This window comes from Caretta caretta, chromosome 9, assembly GCF_965140235.1.
Source record: "Caretta caretta isolate rCarCar2 chromosome 9, rCarCar1.hap1, whole genome shotgun sequence".
NCBI lineage: Eukaryota > Metazoa > Chordata > Testudines > Cheloniidae > Caretta > Caretta caretta.
The window spans coordinates 62,443,664-62,466,404 of record NC_134214.1 but is presented as its reverse complement, the minus strand read 5'-3'; the positions used below and the strand labels follow the sequence as shown (position 1 = coordinate 62,466,404).

Genomic DNA, 22,741 nt, shown 5'->3' with positions numbered 1-22,741 from the left:
AGAGTCTGCAGTTGCACTAATGTCTGATGGGGGTGCCCCTCAGTCCGGTCACTTATCTGGAATATTTCATTCAGAAGACTAGGTTATTTTCCATAGATACAGACTCCATCAATGGCAACAGCCCAGGTTCAGTACAGCTATGCGTAACACAGAACAAGAGCTCGATCCAAGGCCAGGGCCTGTAGTGCTGCTAAGGGAGGTCTTACCATGACAGTTATGGATTCACGGTTGTTTCTGCTCCCTTTCCCAAAGCCCCAGTCAAATGTGTCCTCTCATTTTCTGTTTGGTAGACGCTGGAGCTTGGACCTAGGGTTTAGAGCTTGGATTTAGACTGGGTCTTCTCTGTGCACCAGCCTCAGCGAAGCGAGCAGCGGATTTCTGAAAAATAGTGTTGATTAGGAAATTTCCCCCATCCTGCCTGCAAAAGCTGAACACCTCTGCCCAACTTCAGGCTTTTGAGGGGTTTTCTCAGGCTCTCCGGGTTTGCATGCACGAGTTTTCTACCATCGCCAACTAAATCAGGGGAGCCAATGCCTTTGCAGACGCTCCATAAACTTTGTTGCAGGACATAAATGTGTGCGGTTTACCCTGAAACTTTGACCCAGATCTTCAAAGGTATTTAGGCTCTTAACTCCCAAACCTGGAACAAACCTATATAAGGTGCCCATCCTAGGGATTACAACCATGTTAGCTACCTCCAGTTAAGTGGCAATCCATTAACTCAAGGTAGAAAGCTGTAGTGTGGTCATAACCCCAGGGGCCTTGTGTACACTAGGGAACAATGTGATTTTTTTATATTGAGTTAGCAACCCTGAGGTAGGTAACCCCACTGGAATCCCCACTTAGCACATAGTGCAGACACAGTTTAACACCTGTAAAGTTGTGCTAGCTGGCTGGGGTTGATACTAAGTGGAGGCTGTAGTGGAGAGACGCCAATTTATGCCAGCTGAGAATTTGACCCATTAACTTCAATGGAACTGTGGCCAGTTTGCACCAGCTGGGGATCTGGGTGCATTGATTGCCTTGGAGCTATGATGATACACACTGGCTGAGTATTTGGCCCTCTGTTTGTGTGTGCGGAGTTGCTTGAAAGGAATCTCAGACTTTTCTCCTAGTAGGCCGGGCTGCCTGTGCTATCACTAATTCTTATACTCAGAGAGTTCTAGAACAAATGAGGCAACAAACAGAAACTGACTTCAGTTGAGGTCAATATCAAGACTGAATGATCAGAGATGCAAATATTTGTACAGGTCAATATTTAACTAAAGGGACAATAAATGCTGATACGGAACCAAATCTGTATATAAATACATTCTATTTATAACACACATTTTTAAAGGGGTGCTGCCAAGAACTTGTCATGACTTCTGATTGATGTCTTTCCTTCCTATTGTTGGTAATTCCTTTTTAGGAGCTTGGAAACTGTGTTCCTAGCAGGTGTGTGTGTGTGTGTGCGAGGGGAAAGTGGTTGCACTGTAACAGATCCATGCCTGCAGACAACAGACTTGGGTCCAGAGCCACAAGGTGTTTAGGCTCCTAACTGCTGCTGATTTCCATGGACGTTAGGAGCTTACGTACCTTTGTGGATTTGGATCTGGGTTCCTGCCACACACTTGAAGAGGTGGGATTAGAATCCTAGTTCTTCAGCTTCAAAACAACAAGTCTCTCCTATTGGAACTAAAGAAGAGCTGCTTTTGCTGAGTTTTGTATGTGGCCTAGCTACTAGCGGGAAGCCCCACTCATACACATGGAAGTCCAGAACCTGTATCGCTGTAGCACCTGTGTAACTTTATTCACACCAGTAGTCTCACTGGCTTTTGTGGGTCTACTCAGGTGAGTAAAGCGACACCCATGCTTAAGGGCCTTGTCTGCTATTTCCTTTCCCCTGCCCTTTGTCTTCCTTATCTGTTGAGACTGAAAGCTCTTTGAGGCCGGGTCTGTATTTGTACAGTGATTAGCATAGCATAATGGACCTCTTGTCCATCAGCCCCTAGGCACTACCAAAATAAACCATCATCATCATAAAGGGTCCTGAATGAAAGACTTAGAGACTAACCAATTTATTTGAGCATAAGCTTTCGTGAGCTACAGCTCACTTCATCGGATGCATCCGATGAAGTGAGCTGTAGCTCACGAAAGCTTATGCTCAAATAAATTGGTTAGTCTCTAAGGTGCCACAAGTACTCCTTTTCTTTTTGCGAATACAGACTAACACGGCTGTTACTCTGAAACCTGAATGAAAGACTGTTGACGACGTCCCATTCACTTCACGAGGCTCTGAACCAGGTCCTACCTGTTTGCAGGAGCAGGTTCAAAGCTGGTATCACGGCAAGCACCCGATGGCAAATACGTTGGGTTGGAGTGGTCAGAAATCAAAATCCTGGAGGAATGCTGAATGGCTTTTCCCCCCCACTACCAATGTAATGATCCTTTTCTGTTTTTAGCAGACATTGATTCCCTGCTTGGGTGCTGAAAACACCTGATGTTGCTATGGTTGTTTGTTAGTTAATAGCTTCAGCTTATACAGCACCTAATCATCAAACCAGCAGCCTGAACTGATCAGCACAGTTCTAGGTACTGTGATCATTGCCTGCTGTTGCTGCTGAAACGGCAGGGGGCGCATAAGCCATTGTTTTGTCTGTCCCCCCAGATTAGTCAGTTTTTAAAACATGAGTTTTCATGATGAAAGGATGCTTTAAATTTTCTTTTCTAAAAGGGACTAAATTGGGACTGACTGGATGGCCCTGGAGAAAGGATGTGATCTTGGTTTTATGGAACGTTCGACCTCTAGGGCATTGGTTTGAATCCAGACTGAGACAGCAGCACCAAATTGTTCCTGTTTGGTGGCCATCCTGGATTGAATTGGTGGATTTCAGCTCAGGTCATAGTGGATAGCCATTCTGGTAACTGCTTCCCTTGTTGGCTGTCTCTTTGGAGAGGCTAAGGATCCCGTGGCATCATCTGTGTGACTCGAAAATTACATTTTAATTTTTGTGAAAATTTTCAAAAGAAATGAAATGGTATGGTATGGTTTTGTACAAAACTGTTCAGGGATTTTTTTGATGATAAAATTGGAAATGAAAATTTTATTTTCTTAAGTGTTTTTCCCTTCCCCCTTTTTTTTGGCTGGGTGGGGTAGGGCACACTACAGTCTGGTGGCCAAAGCCCAGTACTTTTGGATTCTGCTCTTGCCTCTACAACTGACCTGCTGTCTAGTCTAGGACAAGTCAGTTCACCTCTCTGAGCCTCAGTTTCCTCTGGAAAAATGGTTCTGATACCCAGGGCCGGATTAACCTTTTGTGGGCCCGGCGCCAAACATATTTGTGGGTCCCCATGGAGGCAATGGAGCATGGCATGGGAGGTCAGTCCCTGGAGCCGGGGGCCAGCCAGAGGCAATGGGGCATGGCATGGAAGGGGTGGCCCTGCTCCACCCAATGCGAGGGCACTATTTACAAACCAGCAGTTGCCAGACACACAGTGGCCTGCCCGGCCCTGTGCTGCCAGCGTGCCCCTTCCCCTCGGGGGGCAGGCCCATGCCACGCCACACAGCCCCCCCCCCGTGCCCAATACCCCCCAACTCGGCCAGAGACCCCAGGGCCCACTATGCCCAGCGCCCCACGAGACCCACCCACAAATGCACAGCGCCCTGCACAACACCACCCCTGCCCACAGCCCCACCACAACTGCCCAGCACCCCCCACACAGAACCCCCATGCACTAGTACCCCAACACACACAGATCTTCTCTGCCCCTTCGCAGTCCAGCACCGCCCCAGACTCCCCACGGACCCACTCCCCCAAGCCCTGTTTCCTGGCCGCACTCACCAGCCCTGCTGGGAGGTGACTGTGTCTGCTGGGCTGGTCCCAGGGCGGGGAATCGTTCTGGACCCTCGGGAGTGGCGCAATCACCCAGGCCAGGACCTGCCCAGCCAAGCCCTCCACACTGTCTCCCACCCTCCCGCCCCACGTCCCCACACACCTGGCTGAGGCTGGCCAGGCTTCTGCACCAGTCCCAGGTGGCTCAGCTCTGGGGAGACAAGTGGGGCCCATAGGTGGTGGGAAGCAGAGACTGCCCAGAGCCGGAGGTGCACTGGGGTCTGGCCAGGGGGCTGAGAGGAGCAGGGGGTGGGGCCAGGGGGCGGAGAGGAGCAAGTAGTGGGCAGGGGGAGGAGCGGGGTCTCGGGGCTCAGTGCAAGCGGAGCAGGCCAGAGCCCCTTCTAGGCATGGGCCTGGCTCCAGGGAGCCACGGGAGCCATTGTAAACCTGGCACTGCTGATACCTACTCACTTGGAGTTGAGAGGATGAATTCATTTGTTCTGTAAAAAGCTTGGTGATTCCCTGCTAGAAAGTACTAAAGGCTTTCAGTATAATAATTTCTGGAGTGTGTCTCCCTGCAGTATCTAGACATCCCAAGTATTTTTTCTCCTGCTGATCTTAATTAATTAGCCTCTTACAGTTTGTATGGCAACTTCCACCTTCTCTGTATGTATATATATATCTTCTTACTATATGTTAACAGAATCATAGAATATCAGGGTTGGAAGGGACCTCAGGAGGTCATCTAGTCCAAACCCTTGCTCAAAGCAGGACCAATCCCCAACTAATACCATTCTATGCATCCGATAAAGTGGGCTGTAGCTCACGAAAGCTTATGCTCTAATAAATTTGTTAGTCTCTAAGGTGCCGCAAGTCCTCCTTTTCTTTTTGCGGATACAGACTAACACGGCTGCTACTCTAAACATCCCAAGTATTGTTACTGCCCATAACCTCATCCCAAGCTAGGTACTTGTCAGTGAGCCAGGGAAAGAGTTAAATCCTTTTTCTCTTTGTGGCAGGCATAGAGGAAATGATTGACATTAAAGCACCAGCTCATTGACTTTTCATGTAATTGAGGAGAACCTAATAGGTGACTAGGTTAGCACATCACTGAGTCCTCACCTGCACTTTCCTCAGTCAGCCCAGGGACAAGCATAGCAATTGTGCATGCAAACAGCTAGAGCTGGTCCAAAAATGGTTTTTCATCCCACAAAAAAATTCCAGATGTTACATTTTTTTCATCCCAATTTGGGAAAGGCCAAAATTATGATTTTTTTTTGCAAAACAAAATCTGAAAAAAAAAAGCCATTTGGGATCAGTGAAAACATTTTGTTTGATTTTGACCCTTACTTAATTGCATTTTATTGTTTAAAATATGTCAGCTATCGCCATTTGAAAATGAAAAACCGGAAGTTTTTTGTTCTGGAAATATCAAAAGGGGAAGTTCCAACACTTTAAAAAAAAAAAAAAGGCTTTTCGTATTTTTATTTTTCAAAATGCAGTTTCGTCACAATCTGTACGAGGTTGTGAAATATTTTGGTGTAGTGGAAACAGCATTTTCCAAGGGAAAAGTGGGTCTGATGCATATTTTCCAACCTGCGCTAGTAACAGCCTCTTTAGTGAGGGAGCGAAGTTGTTTGAAGATCTCAATGGGCAGCGTTACAAGTGAGCGGGCTGCTCCTGTGCTTGCAGGCAAGCTGGGGGAGCGGCAGCAGAGCACTGCGTACTCCCCTCCGTGGGAAGGCTTGGCTAATGCCCACTTCTCTGTGATTCCCGGCGCGCGTAAGGAGAGAGCCCTTCTAGGAGCATTCTGCTTTCAAGTGGCTTTTGTCACACTCACACCTGTGGGTATGTCCACACATGAGCTGGAGGTGTAATTGTCAGCGTGGGTGGACATATGCTCGCTAGCTGTGACTGAGCTAGCTTGCTAAAACTAGCAATGCAGCTGTGACGGTGTGGGAAGCGGGATGGGCTAGGCCAGGCTAGATTCCCAGTCCATGACTAGGGTCTAAGATGGGATACTGCTGGGGGGGGGTGTAGCTCACCCCTCCTCCCATGCCACCATGGCGACACTGCTCTGTCTAGCATGCTAGCTCAGTCACAGCTAGCATGTTTACTTCTACCTCAGTTGGAAGCGATCACCTCATCTCCAGTGTAGATATACCCACAAAGCTGGGCTCCAGATAGTGTGGTAAAAAAAGCAGTGTTGGATGTTGCGGCTCCGGTGCACACTCTGGGTAGCCCCCTGATCTCAACTACAACGTCCACACGGCTATTTTTAACGTGCTAGGTCAAGCCCTGCTAGCGCGAGTCTGTCTGTCTGGGCTGGGAGGCTGGCTCCCCCCTGCAGTATGGGCGTACCCTAGAGAACAATAACAGTTAAGCCACAAGCCGAAAGATCCCATTCCTTACAGTGTGCTGCTGTGACCAGGACTCTGCTCTCACCATTCCAGTGCCATGGGAACAGAGAGCCTAATTCAGCTCTCGCTTATTCCACCGGGCTCAGTTACTCTAGAATTGGAGCGGAACGGGGCTCAGAGATATTACTGGAGGAGAGAAGATTCCTGAAATGTATAGTGCATTTTGGGGGTGGGAGGGGTTCTTGTTGGAAAGAAGCAGAGAAGAAAGAAAGAAAGAGAGAAAGAATCATAGGGTGACAAAAAAAATGTCTCCTTCTTGTGGGACTAGCTCAGAAGAGGCAGCCTGTTCTCCAGAGGAGGGGATAGAGGACACCAACTGGTTGACTTCCGATCCAGCATCACAGCAAGGAATTGTTTCCAGGAGGTCTAAAAACCCAGTCTGGATCTTCTGCCTCCTTATTGCAAGAGGAGTGGGAGTGAGAGGGTCTTTGTCCTCGCACTACCCACCCCCGCCCTGCCTCTCTTACCAGTACAGACCCGGTTATCTCACACTTTAAGGTTTGTGGAAATTCATTGCCTGTGAATGTGCAGAACTGAAGCGGGCCAATGCTTATGCAACTTGCTGAGCCTGAGCATCCTGGCCTGGCTGATGGAGTGGGTTCGGGTGAGGTGCATTATCTCAAAGATCTTCCAGTTCTGGCCAGAAAACGTTCGAGCCAAAACATCATCAGTAGTCCCTGAGCCCTTGATCCTAGGAGGTGCTGAGATCAGGACCACTGACGAATTGGGCCCGATGACACTGGCATGTGCTGTGCATCTAATTCCCGACCAATGGAGCACCAAGCATAAGGAAATGAATGGAAGAGGTTTTCAGATGACTCTGTTTTGCTGTTCTGATAGATAGGTCATAGAGTGATGGGTTCGGATAGGCAGTTACACTAGGAAAGGCTCATGCTGCATCTTCCCTTTGTCTTTAATAGAAGCCATTATCCGTGTCACTCATTGACCCAGCATCAGAGACAATTTCTTGTTTGCCTTCCAATCCCTTGACTGAATAGCCCAGGAAGAGGAAGCAGAAACCAAACTATGGTGTGCATCAGTCATGGGCTTTCTGCTGCATGCATATGGTGGGATTCATGTTGCACGCCTGTGATGGGTTGGTGATGAATACTCATCGTGGGGTTTGTGTTGCACGCCTGTGATGTGCTGGTGATGGACGCTCATCATGTGGTCCATGTTGCATGCCTGTGAAGGATGGGCAATGCACACTCATTGTGGGATTTGTGTTGCATGCATGTCATGAGATTTGCTTTTTCATTTTCGCAATGGGGATGTTTTGTGCTTTTAGGTTATTTGACACTCTTACCTGGTGTGTTTGTCACTTAACAAGGTCAGTCGATATGCCTGCTTCCTCTGACCTGTAGCTCCCTCCAGCTAGTGCTAGTTAATCTGAGGAGTCACAGGAAATGGCATGGATGGGCTAGAAGGAGACCAAAGGACTAGCTCCATCCACTGAAATCTGTCACAGGGCACCTCCTCCTCTGTAGGGCTGATTTGTTTAGAAGCCCAGGGATATGTTTGTACCTAAAGGCCTTACACTGGTGGCACAGTTCTGAGGTAACTGCATCTCTGATCCCCTCCGGGAGGGCCCCCAGTTAGGTCACAGGCCTCGAGCTGTCACCGGTCTTGGAGCAGAATCACACAACTCTCTACCTCTGGATTTCGGATGCGGTTCCTCCTGCAATCCACTGTGGGTCTGACTTTAGTCCTCTTGTCTTAGGGGCAATGACAGGGTTAACCAGTGGCCTGCCAGCCTGTATTACGCAAAGTACTGTTTATTCAGAACAAAAGCGTTCCAGGGAAAACCTATCATAAAAACAACAAACAGCTTCGATGCAGGCCGAGCTTACCGGGGAGGCACTCATCTTCCCCCTGGAGATCCTTGCAAGTTTCAAAGTATGTCAAGCCTTCTCACAGGGTCTGGTCACAAGCAAGTTGGATGCCTGGCTGCTGTCCCTTTCCATTAGTGCTTTGGTGGAGCTGTGGCAGGTCTGCACATTATGGACCAGACGTAAAACTTTTAACTGCTCTTGCCTACCACCCTCCCGGCCCTGGACTCAGTCGGCCATTCTGGCTAAGCCACGCTTTGCTTTTTCCAGAGTGCTAACAAAGGTCTGAATTTGCTATGTTCATCTGTTCAGACTGCTTCCTTGAAAGGGCAGGGCTGGCTAGTGGAGCCGAGGGCTTGAAGGACTCCTGTCTTCATAGGCAGCATTGCTTAGTGGGGCTGACAGCTGGAGAGCATGAGTCCCTGATCTAACACTTATTTGCTGGGTGGCCATGGGCAAGTCACTTCTCTCCTGTTTCCTCCCATCTCACAAACAGACAATGTTACTGCCTGACCTCACAGGGGTTATGAGGATTTGGGAATAGCTTCTATGGGCCTCACACTGCGATTCTTGTCTTCGCTCATTCCCCACAAGTCTTGTTCCTTTCATAATGTCTGTGTTTCCAGCCTGTTTATTCCCAAATAGAAGGTGATCCGTTTCTGTCTGGGAAGTCAGGGGTCACCAAGCTCCGCGGGGTTTGGCATGGTAGCTTTCCCCATCGACCTGAAGAATGTCCGCCCTGGCAGCAGACCCACCCAGCGACCCCAGGAAATCCCTCTTTGTCCCTCAGGGAGGATTAGGCCTCTTCAGAGAAGTGAGATCCGAGGTCCGCTGAGCAGGCCGAGAACCAGCTCCCAACTCATCTGACTGGTTGGTTTATCCCCCGGACATGCATTGTCCACAAGGAAAGCAAGAAAAGTGCTGAAAGTGGCAGATCGGGGCAAAGCAGCATAATTCCATACCCTGCTCCCACTCTCCAAACCCAAGGATAATGGGTTCCCCACATTCTATAAGGAAGAAATAGGATTTACTGCTGAGCTTAGAAACGAGGGGCATTGATGCCCTCAGATCATAGGGTGGGGCGGACAGCAATAGTAACCACTTACATAATGATTTTCAGACATCAGCTTATCCTCATAACCCTCATCTGCCTGGAAGGGAGGTAAATAGTATCACCCCACATTTAACATGTAGAAAAACGGAGGCAGGAGGGATGCTGAGTGACTCGTCCACAGGCTCAGCCATAAAAACTCATGGATCAAAGGAGCTGGTGTTCTCTTTTGTTCCATTCTGAGCCCAGGATCTACCTGGTGTTAGCTCTGGGGTTTGAATGTATCTCCTTGGCTCGCAGTTCTGTGCTCAGAGCACCAGGCCACAGCTCTGAACACAGAGCACTAACTTATTCCTCAAAACTTGAGGGCATGGGCTCTCAACTGGAGGGTCATGATCACTGCATTCCCAATTTTACTAAATGGCTGCACGGGCAGGGGATTCGGGAGTGCTGGTATGGAAAAAGAGGTTGTGTTATGGAAAAGGACCATTGATCTAGGATTCCTGACCACAGTCTAAAACCATGAAACCTCCCCCATGACTTTATTGTTTTATTTTGAATTTTTGGATGGATCCTGCAGCAAAATGTGTAAATGTGTTCCATAGGTAATTTTGCCACAGGAATAAATGTAGGGACATTTGTGATATTGTCACAAGGTAGAATTTTGTTGCAGAATTTCCCCCACACAAATTCACAATTTCTTGCAAACAAACCCACCCTTTTCTAGAACAGTTTCCATTTTGTGTGCAGATTTGCAAAGATTTGCAGCTCTGCCAGAAACATTAGGGAAAACAAATGTAAATTGATTCCAAATGCATTCAAACAGTTCGCTGTTTGGAGTGGAGTTTCAAAGAAATAGGCATTAAAAAACAGACCATGCAAATTACAAAGGAGGCTTTTTTCCCTAATTAAACTAGTCTTGGGGTCCGTTGCGTTCTGCTGGGTTTGGCTGGCCCACGGTGGGGCCCCGCTGGCCTTGGCAGGCTTGTTGGCTTCCCCCAAGGTGATGCCTATGTAGTTGCACCGCCTGTGCTGGTGGGGTGCTGTTGCTATGGATGCCCTCTTGGGGATGCTGGCAGAAAGAATGGTTAGCCCTGTGTTTCCTAGCAACTATCACCAAGCAACAGTGGAAAGTAGACCCCTATCCTCTGGGAGATGAAGGCAGCTGCTGGGGGGGGGGGGACGGACTGGGGGGAACCTGCTGACAGCAGCTGGGACCAGATGGAGTCACAGGTAGCAGCCATCGGGGTTATTAAGCAGAGGGAGCAGCAGCTCTCTAGCTCACTGGCTCTCATGTGTGCGTGTTTGGTCCTTCTGATCGGCCAGTGGTACTAACGACATTGGGAGAGGGCTGCTGAGGTGCAGCCAGGCATGGAAGGACAGTCCCCGGTGCACATGCAAAATGGCAGCCAGCATTAAGAAAGCCACAGCCAACCGGCTAGCAAAGCACACATTGCTCTGCAGGGCCCTTGTGCGGAGTGTTTCTCTCCAACAGCCAGGCCCCTGGCCCGTCCGAGTCATTCATACCCTGAGCTTCCATGGCAACATGGCTGCTCAGCAGGGCCACTGGGTTTGGTACAGTGTGATAAGTGTTAATGGAGACGTGCGTGTCCGCGTGCATGCCTTGGCCTGTCTGGGGGTAAAGTTCCATAGGATGCTGAGTCTCGTGTTTACTATGAACTGCATCACGACTGCCCAGTAACGGGCTGTGTTTATTCCACAGCTTACTGCACTGAGGATGGAGCAGCGAATGCCGCTTACTATGGAGGTGAAGGTTTTTATTATTCTACATATGCGTATTTCTGCCACCCGTAAAGCTCACTCGGGTAGCGGGTGCCTTCGTGAAATGCAGCTGGTTTCTCCTTTGCAGATGTATCCCCGGTGTTCACTAAGAACCCAATTAAGGGCCAAGAAACTGTAAATAGAGCGTGCTGAATTCTCCGCTCCCTGTCCCTCTCCCCACCACACTGGATGCAGTACACGCTGTAGATGAGCTGTACTGCTGATTGGAAGGGGAGTCTTGTGGTGAAAGCTCTGGCTTGGGGCTTAGGAGATCTGGTTCCGTTCCTGGCTCTATCACGCTCCATACGTGACTACAGGCAAGACCCTGAATCTCTCCACACCTCTATGCTACAGCTGTAAAATGGGTTCCACCTACTTCCTTCTCCCTCCTTCCGTATTGTCTGCTAGGTGTTCTCGGGACAAATTTTTGGGTGGCCTCAGAGCAGCCACCAACTCTTGCTGGTGGCCACTTTCAAACTTTTTCCTAAAATACTTAATTAGCTTTAGGAAAACCAAATAAATAGGCACATACACACATCCAAATCACTGTCATTGATTGATAGCTAGCTAGCCAGTCTGTTGTGAAAAGTGATATTAACAAACATAAAGTATCACTTTTCACAGCAGCCTTACTCAGTCTTGGACAAGTTAAGCCCGGGATGGAGGGTCGAGGGAGGCAGCAGGGACCAGTGGCGATGGGAGTGGTTGGGGAGGCAATGGGGGGCTGAAGCCCCGTAGCCGGAGCCCGAAGCTCTGCGGCCGGAGGATGGGGCCAAGGGATGGAGCCCGAAGCGTGCCGCTGGAGACTGTAGCTGAAGCCTGAAGCCCAAAGCCCACCGCCCCTGGGAAGGTGGGGATCTCACCAGCTGTTTATTCCTCCAGCGCTGTGCCCCAGGTGTCTCCAGAGGTGGGCAGGGCCCAACCCCTGCTGGCGGCCCCAGCAACCAACACCAGGGCAGTGAATCCAGGAGCACCGGGGAAGGTCCACTACTTTGCCCTCCCTCCTGCCCAATCACAGCCCAGGAGGCTGTGGCTGCAAGAAAAGCCCCTAGGTTTTGTTTGTTTGTTTGTTTTGGCGTGATGTGGCCACGGTGGCCGCCTTTGAGAAGCGCTGAGGGCAGGGAGTGTCTCTTATGATGTTCTTGTAAAGTGCCTGGCACAACGCAGGCGTAGTCATACAACAGTAAAAACACTCTTCCCTGGGACCCAGGATAGAGCCAGTGTCCAATTACCGTGTTACGGGTGCGCTTTGATGCCAGGGGGATTGCCTTTCAGATGACACACAAAGGGGTGTCCTGGCAACTACTCCAGGTTCCACTGCACTTACCTGGGCTAGCCCCTGCACTGTAATCCTGCTTGTATCTGGGCTCAGATCATCCCCTTCTGCTGGCCTATAAATGGTGCTCCAGCTGAGCCTGGGTACAGTATTCTTCACTTCCTGTTCCACACAATGGGCTTGTGGGCTGCTGCTAATCAGCTGCCCCATCCCATCCCTGAGCTGGCTGCATTTCTGTAATGGGAGAGGTAGATTCAGTTTGCTGAGTCTCCTTTGGGGGCAGCAGATGCAGCAGATGCCTTTGGGGGCAGCAGATGGTGTAATTTATTATTATTGGTGGTTCAGTGAAGTTTGCAGAGGTGAGGTGGGGGTTAAGGAGTCCCGGTCTGAGAATTCACAGGATTAAATAGAGCAGCATGGAATTAATGCACAAAGACCCAGTGGACCAGATCCTCAAAGCTATTTAGGTGCCTAACTCCCCTTGATTTCAGTGCAAGTTAGGTGCCTAAATACCTTGGAGGATCTGGGCATCCTTATGGAAACCTCTTAGAAAAACTCCTTTCCTGTAAAGTGAAGGCAAGAAATCAAAATACCAGAGATAAGGGAACCTTAGAAGTAAAATATGTGTGACACCCACACTTCCCTCCTCCATCTCCCTGGCGAGTGGGTCATTTCATTGCTCAGGTATGTGCGGCATTCAGAGGCGGAGGGAGAGCCCCTGGTACTGCCTAGCAGTGATCTGATTCCTGCCTCTAAAAATAACAGGCTGGAGTGGCACGAGTGCAGAAAAACCAGGTGAGAGCAGGCAGAGCTCCAAGGGCTCTGTGCAGTCCTCACGCAGGGATGAGTCCAAATAAGAACCACGGATACTAATGCTGTGGAAATTGGGAGTCAGATCCAAACTTCAGTGTGGGCGTGTCCCTAGAATGAGCCCAGCCCCAATACCTGAGTGCAAACATCTCTGAAACGTTGGAAAAGTTCAGAGTTTGATCTGATTCTAGGTTTGCACTTTGTGGCTCTGGTCCATATTGTCTGTCACTGTGACACAGGGGTGGTCCCAGATCAAAGGAGAGTGTTTGAACCTATAGCACCTAGGGGAATAGGTCAGACATTTAACACAAGCTGAACTTATTGGGGCATCAAACTATCCCTCACCCCCCTGCTTTGACAATGTCCCCTCTAGTGATAGCTGGGAGCTTTCCAGCACATCTGGCTTGATGAGGATGATATGCTAATAACACCAGACAGGTGGGTAGAACACTTCTTGCTAGTCTAGGTGCAGCCGACAGCAGCCGAAGGTCCCAGTGCAGCCTGTACAGTTCTGCAGCAGCCTGTTGGAGATTTCATGTCCCAGCCAAACGGCTCTGATCAAGATGGAGCATTGCATGCTGGGACATGTAGTGTCAGGGAGCTGCCTCCATTTTAAAGAGCAGGGCGGCTGCAATACTTGCTCCATTAAATACAAATTAGGCGTGGTTCTCGCTTCCTGGCGCATTGCCAGTATGGCTCTCGATTGGGCAAAGTCTGGGAATCTTTTGAAGGAGATATAGACATGTCTTGTGCCATCTAATGTGAAGGGTGAGTAAAACACCTTGGGCCCAATTAGTCTCCATTGATGGCAGTCAGGTTGCACCAGGGAAGACGTTGGCGCATAGCGATGCTGTTCATTGCTGCAAAGCCTTCTGGCAGAATGCGCAGTGGGCGGTGAAGAGATGAGCGTGGTTTCTTGCAGTATTCAGTGGGCTCAGCCAGCCTGTATCTGCAGGGCCCAGGGAAACTGGACTGTTTTGCCAGCTCTGTTACATATGAGTGAGTATATGAGGTCTATGTAATAAGAATGACACATGGGTAACCACATAATTAAAGGCTGCAGCTCCATTAAGGAGTATTATTGGTAGTATCGTTAACCACAGAGCACAGTTTGAGTCGTCAGATGCTAGGGGTTGAATTTCTTAGTACGCTGCTGCCCTTAGACTGTTGAATCAATGGGAGCATGTCCAGAAGATGCTCTGTCAGATAGGAATCATGAAGGAATCTGGAGTTTGATGATATTCGTAAACATACATAGAAATTCATAGGACTAAAACTCTGCTCTGTTGTATTACAGATGTGAATGTTTCATAGGGAGAATGAAAATAGATCCTTTTCCCTTTTGTTCTAGTCTGTTTCAGATCTAGGATCTCATGTGTTAGTACGAGGCCAACGTGTTCCCAGGGCTGTGGGCGACAGTTAAAACCCAGCCTCATCCTTTTATTTTCAAAGCACTACGAAGGAACAATGAACCAATTGAGTTTTATATAATTTAAAGGAGAGTTGGGCCTGAACCTCAAAGTTCAGATCCAGATCCTAACTCCCCCAAGGTTTGAGGGCACTTGGATCTGGTGCTCGGACTTAGGCTCATCAGCTTTAATTTTAAGTTCTCCCCCTCTTATTATTTATATAGAAAATCTAAATCCTGGCCCTTCTTTATTTGACTGCATCCCTTTCGCTGTTGTTGTGTTCTCTCCCTAACTACTTATGCATCCCTCATCACTGCAGTATCCAAGCACCTAACAGCCATTTTATCCTCACAACAGCTAGGGAAGGATTATGCCCATTTCACAGAGCGGGGAATGGGGGCACAGACTTGAGTAAGTGCTTTGCCTTAGGTCACACAGGGTGTCAATGGCTGAGCTGCACTCCTGCATCCGAATCCATTGTCCTTTCGTGCCCTTTAGCCACACTCCTATCTTAGATGTTTGTAGCACACCCATCACCATAGCGTCTGAATGCTTTACTCAAGAACTCTTTCTTTTGTTCTCCCCGTAGGCACGTTCTGAAATGGACAAGTACCTCTCCAGTCAGCTGCTGCCAGTTCCAATGGTGCCAGACAAAAAGTACCGCAGGGAGAGCGCCTCTGTGGTAGATGAGTTCTTCTCGACAGAGAAGCCCTCCTCCACGCCATACAGCGTGAACATCAATGTGATACTGCCTGACACCACGCACCTGCGAACCGGGCTCTACCGGCCAGCCAAACCCCTCACCCCCTTCCCACAGATCAAAACAGAGCCTGGCACCAGCTTCACCCAGCCCTGCTCGTCCGCAGCAGGCTCGACGCAGACGCTGCCAGATTTCACCAGTGTCTTCAGCATGCCGCAGTCGGTGGCGGTGAACAATATCTTCATCAAGCAGGAAATGCCCTCGGAGATCCCTTTGTCTGGCAGCCTACAGCAGGCCCAGCTTTACCAGATGCCCATTGGCAATGGTGATGCTGATGTCACCACAATGGTGCCCTCTACTGGCAGCACCACAGCCATCAACACCATCAGTGGCGTCACCATGTCCACGGGCAGCGCCATGCTCCCCAGACCTATCCAGCCCAGCGGACAAGTGAAGCACTTCCAAAATGTCTCCCAAGGTCAGGGGAACTTCAACGTCACCGGGCATTTCTACCCTGTCCCAGGACTGAACCTGCCCCCTTCACCTCCAAACTCACAGCCTGGCAGCCCTGAGAATCAACCCGAGCTCATCAACACCATCTCGCCCCCGCCCTCCTATGAAGCCACATTTGGACTGAAGCTGGTACAGTCGTCCCAGATCCCCACACTCCCAAACGGTCTCGGGACCCTCTCCCAGGGGCATATTATCATGCCAACCCCCAAATACAACAGACGCAACAACCCAGAGCTGGAGAAAAGGAGGATCCATCACTGTGATTACCCAGGTATAGCCACAGCGGCTGTGTTGGTTTGGTGTCGGAATTCTTTCGTGATGGGCGTAGCTCTAGCCTGTCTGAAATTTGCCATGCATTTGTCCAAAATGTCCCCTCCTCCCAAAGTTGTTCTATGTAGCTGACTGATACCCTCCACCAGAGGTGGATCCATTGTAGTGGTGAGCTATGCAGCGATATCTATGTGCATACTATATGGAAGGTGCACTGTAGTATCTGTGAGAGGCATATCACCACTAATACTATGTTGGCTCCAGTCCACATGACAGACAGCTCATCTCTGCAATGGCCATCAAAGAAGCAGTTTCAGACTCTGGAGCCAACATTCTCCTTTTGATGCAGCTGGCTAATAAGCTTGCATATGAGCTATTCTTTCCCATGTGGTAGATTGTATGTTGAAGAAGAGGGGACATGATAAAGGTATAAAGAATAATGGATTCTCCAGAGGAGGTAGATCAAGTCTTGCTATTTACCCTTTGTCTTAATAAATGTGTTTGTAAATTGGAGAGGGTTCAGAGAAGAGCTACGAGAAGGAGTAAAGGAGTAGACAAAATGCCTTCTAGTGATGGACTCAAGGAGCTCAATCTATTTAGCTTAACAAAGAGAAGGTTAAGGGGTGACTTGATTACAGTCTGTAAGTATCTGTTGGGGAACAAATATTTAATAATGGACTTTTCAATCCAGCAGAGAAAGGTCTAGCCAGACAAATTCAGACTGGAAATAAGGTGTAAATTTTTAACAGTGAGAGTAATTAACCAGTGAAACAACTCATCATTGGAACGTTCTCACCATTGCCAATTTTTAAATCAGGATTAGATCTTTTTCTAAAAGATCTGCTCTAGGAATTGTTTTGGGAAAGTTCTCTGGCCCGTGTTATACAGAAGGTCAGACTACATGATCACAATTGTCCCTTCTGTCCTTGGAATCTATGAATAATACAAGAACATGGAGGCATTCAAGGAAACTGACAGGCAAAGCATTGAAAACTGATAGAAGGAAATGGTTGTATTAACACAACACACAAATAGCGTGTGGAACTCATTGCCACCAGATATCACTCAGACCAAGATGTTAGCAAGGTTCAAAAAAGGATACGGGTGATGAGAATATCCAGAATTACAATAGCTGTGGTTCAGAAACAACCAAGAGTTTTACGAGTGGCCTTGTTTAGGACACACCAAAGTTAGGGGATGTTCAGAGCCAACATTTTGGTTTAGCCCATCATAGAGGGGTCTTTAGTAAAATTCAGTTATAATTCCAGTTTCTCTCTAAGTTGAAGTGTGTTTAGATCTGGTCCCATCTCTAACTGGTGGAGACCAAAGGAGACCTGGTTTGAACCTCAGCTGCAAAGGTGGCTTATGTAAACGTCACTACAAGTTCCAGCTATGAGGTGGGGGGACTCCCCTAATTAGCTGCATTTCCTTGGGGCATCTGAGTACCAGACTGGTAGATGCAACACTGCAATCTCTCAGTGACATTGGTTTATGTATGGTAAACTTCAAACAAAGAAGAATCAATCTGATCTTGGTAAAACAGATTCCTAGCAGAGGAAAAAATAGCCCTTAAATTTTAGGGAAGCTGAGGTCTGAACTCCAGAGAGAGCATAAAAGAGCTGTGAGCTGGGAAAGCTAGTGAGGTGCCAAACTCAAAGAATTTGGAGTATGGCTTCAGTTCCGATGAGCACCAAATGTCTGGATGAATCTGATGTTTAGCTGAACTAGCTGCATGTTGTGAATAGAGCTAATTGGAAAGCAGAATTTCCATCCCATGGGAGAGTCTAGCATTTCAACATTTGTTTTTCTTCTGATTCAGAAAAGTTGAATTTCAAAATTTTTCATGGAATCAAAATTCCAAAAGGTTTTTGGTACAGAAACATCAATATGTTTTGTTTCAATTATGTTGAAATAAGGTAAAGACATTTTGTTTTGATAATGTCAAAACACTGAAATATATTAATGATGCAATATATAAATATAATGCAATACTAAAATGATTCTTATATTATAAAAGTTGAAATGAAACGAAATGAAACACTAAATAAAAGTGAAAGTTTTTTATCTCCTAGAAGGAAAACCTTTAGCAATTATAGAAAAGAAATGAGAGAGTCGAAATCATAAATTTTGGCACTTGTCCTCAAAAGTATCATTGAAATTGACACATTTCTTCGAAATACGTTGATTGAGATGAACCTGCATTTTCTGATTGCAAACTCTGCCTCCGAACATTTTTCAGTCTGCTCTGCTCTTGAATATTGAAAACTGGGCCAGTACTTCACACATTTGCCAGTTCTTTGCACTTTCTCATACATCATCGTCTTCTGCTGGAGCTGGAAATACCACAAAAAAAGAGCCTTTCTTGCAGTCTTTTGGCAGTGGTTCTAGAATCCAGAAAGTCAGAGGCAACGCAAAACTGTCAAATAATAATGCAGAAGTTAACATTTTTATGCTACCTACGTACAAGGTTCAGATTGCGCGTGGGATGGTATCTTGGGTCTGATAGATTTGATCTTAGTCAAACTGATTCTCCCATCCCCAGTCAAGACACGTACATGTGAGAATTGATTGTACTAAGGAATAACACATGGGGGTCCTATTAGAAAGTTTGGATGCTCCTTTGCATGCCTGATTTGCCATTGTTGTGCACTCCTTGCTGCAAAAAGCTCTCAACTTACAGGTGAAAAAACTCCTCCTCCCCCACTGACAAATGCAGTCTTCAGTCTGAACAAGCTTCCTTGTTTAGCTGCTGTAGAAACAAGCCTTACACATGTACTAATTTGCAAACGGTTACCCACAGTTCTTTTCAATCCTCTTTCCTTCTGGCAACTTAGATTTGCTGCAGCTCACCATAACCTTGGTGTGTGTATTTTAAATCTTCATTAGAATGAAACATTTTTCACCCTAAGGGGTTTCTGTTTTCTTTTTACAGGTTGCACGAAAGTTTACACCAAGAGTTCCCACTTGAAGGCGCATCAGAGAACTCACACAGGTAAGTGTACACCTGAGTATGCCATAATACTTAGGATCTCTCTAGCCATGGTATTTTTATACCATACCCATCATTGGGGTGGTAGCTGTTGATTTCAATGGTATTACTCCAAGTGCAATCTGATCGCAAACACAGTCAATGCAGTTAGATAAACAGATCTAGTGGTGTTTGTGGAGGAACCAATCACAGAGGTCTAATGGTGTTTGAGAACAAAAGACATACTATAGTTGATGCGCGACACGTTGGTGTGCTTTAGAAATCGCACCTGCACATTACCCCACTGTGTAGACATGCCCTGAGTTACCTTTAGAGACCTCCTGCACTTGGCTAGGGTATTGGTTCAATACAGACTTGGGGAGGAGTCCCGCCCATTTCATTCTGTGCCCTCTGCATTTTCCCTGGAGGTCTCCCATCTAAATACTAACCAGGCCTTGCACTGTTTAGCCAATGGGATTGCAGCCTGAAGTGATTTGGCTGCATATACACAGCGTATGAGGAGAATACAGAAGGGGAAGGGCCATCCCCTTGGTGAATTGTTTCCCCTTTGAGCCAAGGGGAGAGCCCCAGCGTTCAATACTCTGGGCCCTGAACAATTAATTAAAACAAAAAATATCCAACAGTGTCCCAGCGTTTCCTGCATAAACCCAGCTCCCTGGCCCCTCTCAGTGCAGGCAGGCGGAGGGCTCCTCCGAGGACAGCCTGAGCCCTTATCAGATCCTTGGCCAGTCCCAGAACCAGAGCTTCTCTCATAAATCTCTTTTATAGAAGTGTTGATCTTTACTGGGTGCAATTAAGCTGTCCCTGGGGTCACTTTTCTTTTTTTATGAGCAACGAACAAATCACAAAGCAAGTCTCAAGCCTGGGAATCATTTCTCCCACCTGGCTCCACTCCTATTTCATCTTATCAGGCTCCGGAACGAGGCATGAGGTGCAGTATTTTCTCAGCCGTGCACCGTAGAGACGTATGCCGTAGAATGCCTCAGGAGGAGATGGGAGGAAAGAAGGCCAAGGGCTGTGTCCAAGCTACTACGGGCAGATGGTAGTAAGGAAGGGCACTGAGTTCCCAGAGAAGGAGCTTCAGGATGGGGAGATGGTAACAACCGTCCCCTCTTTACTAATAAAGAGCTCTTCTGCTGACCCCAACCAGGGCCCTGCCCTTACCCGTTAGCCCTTCCCATGAGAGATGTGTAGCTCTCAAAAGTTGCCTGAGCCATTGTACAGTGACCCGATGAGGCAAACCCCAGCCTCTCTGTGGAGCCATTTATTGGCCCTGCTGGGACCTGAGTTTGACGTGAGACCACTTCCTTCCACCACCTGCCTCAAGATGCCCTCTTCCTGGGGCAGAGGGACGAAAGAGGATGTGCCTTGAACTGGCAGGAGTATTGGTGGAAATAGATAGGGGGAAATCCAGAATGGTGGAGAGGAAGCCATTGATGAGTCAACTATATTGGGAGGTTATGTAGCAGGCAAGTGTTCCCTATGCACAAGCTCAAGGCCACCATATTCAGCCTAATGAGTACCCAGAAATCTAGAGTGGAAAGGCCAGAGTATTAACCCGCATGGTACCTTAGCATCCCACAAGTAGCTGCACTCTGGCAGTGACTTCGCTCAGTCACTTGAAGGGTTAATAAAGCTATTTGGGATAACCCACCCAATGGGATCTAGCCTGGGAAGTCTATCAGGCCCAATCACGATCACCTTCCCCTGTGGTTTGCCTGTTGCTATGGTCTAGGCCATATCAATCTCCAGGGGACACCATTCATTGCCCTGGCGCCATTGTGCGATTAAATATATAACCCACTGGCCGCTCACCCACCTCCCGGGGGATCGGAATGCCAATTGGGCCCATTGTTCCAGCCTGTCCTGCCATGCTGTCCTGGGGGAAGGAGCCAGCTTGCAGGACAATGGAAAGCATTTTGTTTCCATCCTGGAGATCAACCTGTTATTGTTTGAAAGTAAAAGGCCTTGGTGTGGCTGACCCAGCCAGATGACCTGGCTGGGACAATGGCTGAGTCTGAGCGGGGCAAACCTCGCCTTTGTCTTTCAGCTTAGAAAACTAATAAAGACGCCCACAAACCCATGTGATCCTGAGTGTGCCATAAAATTTCCCAAGTGCTGCTTGTAAATTGAGCTTAAATTCTTATTGACCTGAGCTATAAAGATATTTCTCACGCCTGGCAGAAAGCTAAGGTGCTTTGCATTTCTTCACATTCTGTTTGCTGCTGGGTTCACACCTCATTCTGTGTGTGTGCACGCGTGCATGGGAATGTTTGTGTGGGGGCATGCAAATGTACACGTATGCTTGTCTACAGAAGCTTTCTGTGCGTGAAAACAGGCATGTTCATGAGTATGTGTCATATGTGCCCAGAGATGCATGTCTCTGCGTTAGCATGCTCAGGTTTGTGTGTGCATGCATCATGTGAGAACTTGGTGTGTGTGTGTGAGAGTTCATGTTTGTGTGCGTGCACAGATATGTTTATGCACAAATATGTATGCCTGTGTCTGTGGGCACATCTGGCGTGCACCCATCCTGTGGCATGCACATGCATGTTGCCTGTGTACGTGCACTTGAGCTGTTGTTAAGTTCTCCATAATTGGCCGATGAAATGGTAAATATTTGAGGTCGGGAAAGTCAGCACATTCCATGAACTCTGCCTGCTTGCTCAGGCTGTTAAAGAGCGAGGACTAATATTTGAGGGGACCACGCCCTGCCAAAGCGTGGGCTGCGGCACTCAGTCCAGAGTTCAGTTCAGCTTCCTGGGCTGCAACCGCTGCAGGGTGCGGCCAGCCTGTCTGGATTTTGGAGAGGAGCTGGGTGAGGCTGGCAGTGGCTTTTCCACATGAGCTCCTGGCTGGCAGAGACACTTCCCCATTTGATCTGCAGGATAAACAGGGAGGTGGGGACACTGAGGCACAAAAACACACTGAAAAGTTCCTGCAGGAGCTCTTCTGCGCACCCAAATGTCACAGTGTGAAGAGCCAATATAGAGCTGGTTGGAGTGTGAGGTGGGGGCAGAGTTCCAGGGAAAATTTAGCTGGAAAACAAAATTTTTGGACTCTTCCATGGAAAATTTTGATGTTTCATCAAAAGTCAAAGCTGAAACACCCAGGGACTTTGTACAAAGCACTGAAGCCTAACCTGACTGAGCCTGACTCAGCTGCCGTAGGGATACCCTCATCTCGGAGGGGAAGCTCACGGTCTGGAGAGTGACCGTTCAGATACAGCTGAGCAAGAAGAGTTAGGGATCACCCAGTGACTGACTGCACATGTCATAGGAGAACACACCTATGTACCAGAATAATTAGCTAGCTATATATGTCCGGGGATGGATGGTTGGACAGAGGGGTGCGTAGGGGGATGGATGGATGGATGGATGGATGGATGGATGGATGGATGGATGGATGGATAGAAAGATATGTGTTTGGGAGGCAGGATGGATGAATAGAGGGGGAAAGATGGATAGATAAAGGAGCGAGTACAGGGATGGATAGCGAGAGGGGTATGTGTAGGGATGGGTGGATGGTGGTTAGATAGAAGGATATGTGTTTGGGAGGAGGGATGGATGGATGTATGGATAGATACAGGAGTATGTGTAGGGATTGGTGGATAGATAGAGAGTGGAGTATGTGTGCAGGGAAGGGATGGATGGATAGAAGGGAAGGGATGGATGGATGGATAGAAGGATATGTGTTTAGGGGGAGGGTTGGATGGATAGATAGAGGAATGCGTATGGAGATGGATAGTTAGAGGGGTATGTGCTTGGGAGGAGGAATGGATGGATGGATAGAGGGGAGGGATGGATAGTTAGAGGAGTATGTGTAGGCATGGATGGATGGTGGATAGATAGAGAGTGGGGTATGTGTGTGAGGGAAG

At 48.1% G+C, this 22,741-nt stretch overlaps 1 protein-coding gene across 3 annotated transcripts in view; it reads left to right on the top strand.

Moving 5' to 3' along the window:
- LOC125642395 (Krueppel-like factor 5) overlaps positions 1-22,741 on the top strand; it is a 91,828-nt gene that overhangs the window by 62,684 nt on the left and 6,403 nt on the right. For 2 of the 3 annotated variants that reach the window (XM_075132379.1, XM_048863686.2), the window contains exons 2-4: positions 10,839-10,883; positions 14,982-15,876; positions 18,808-18,867. In XM_075132379.1, the coding sequence (XP_074988480.1) occupies positions 10,854-10,883; positions 14,982-15,876; positions 18,808-18,867 (985 nt within the window). In that variant the 5' untranslated portion in view covers positions 10,839-10,853. The remainder of the gene's footprint in view (positions 1-10,838; positions 10,884-14,981; positions 15,877-18,807; positions 18,868-22,741) is intronic. The other variant, XM_048863687.2, reaches the window with a different exon arrangement.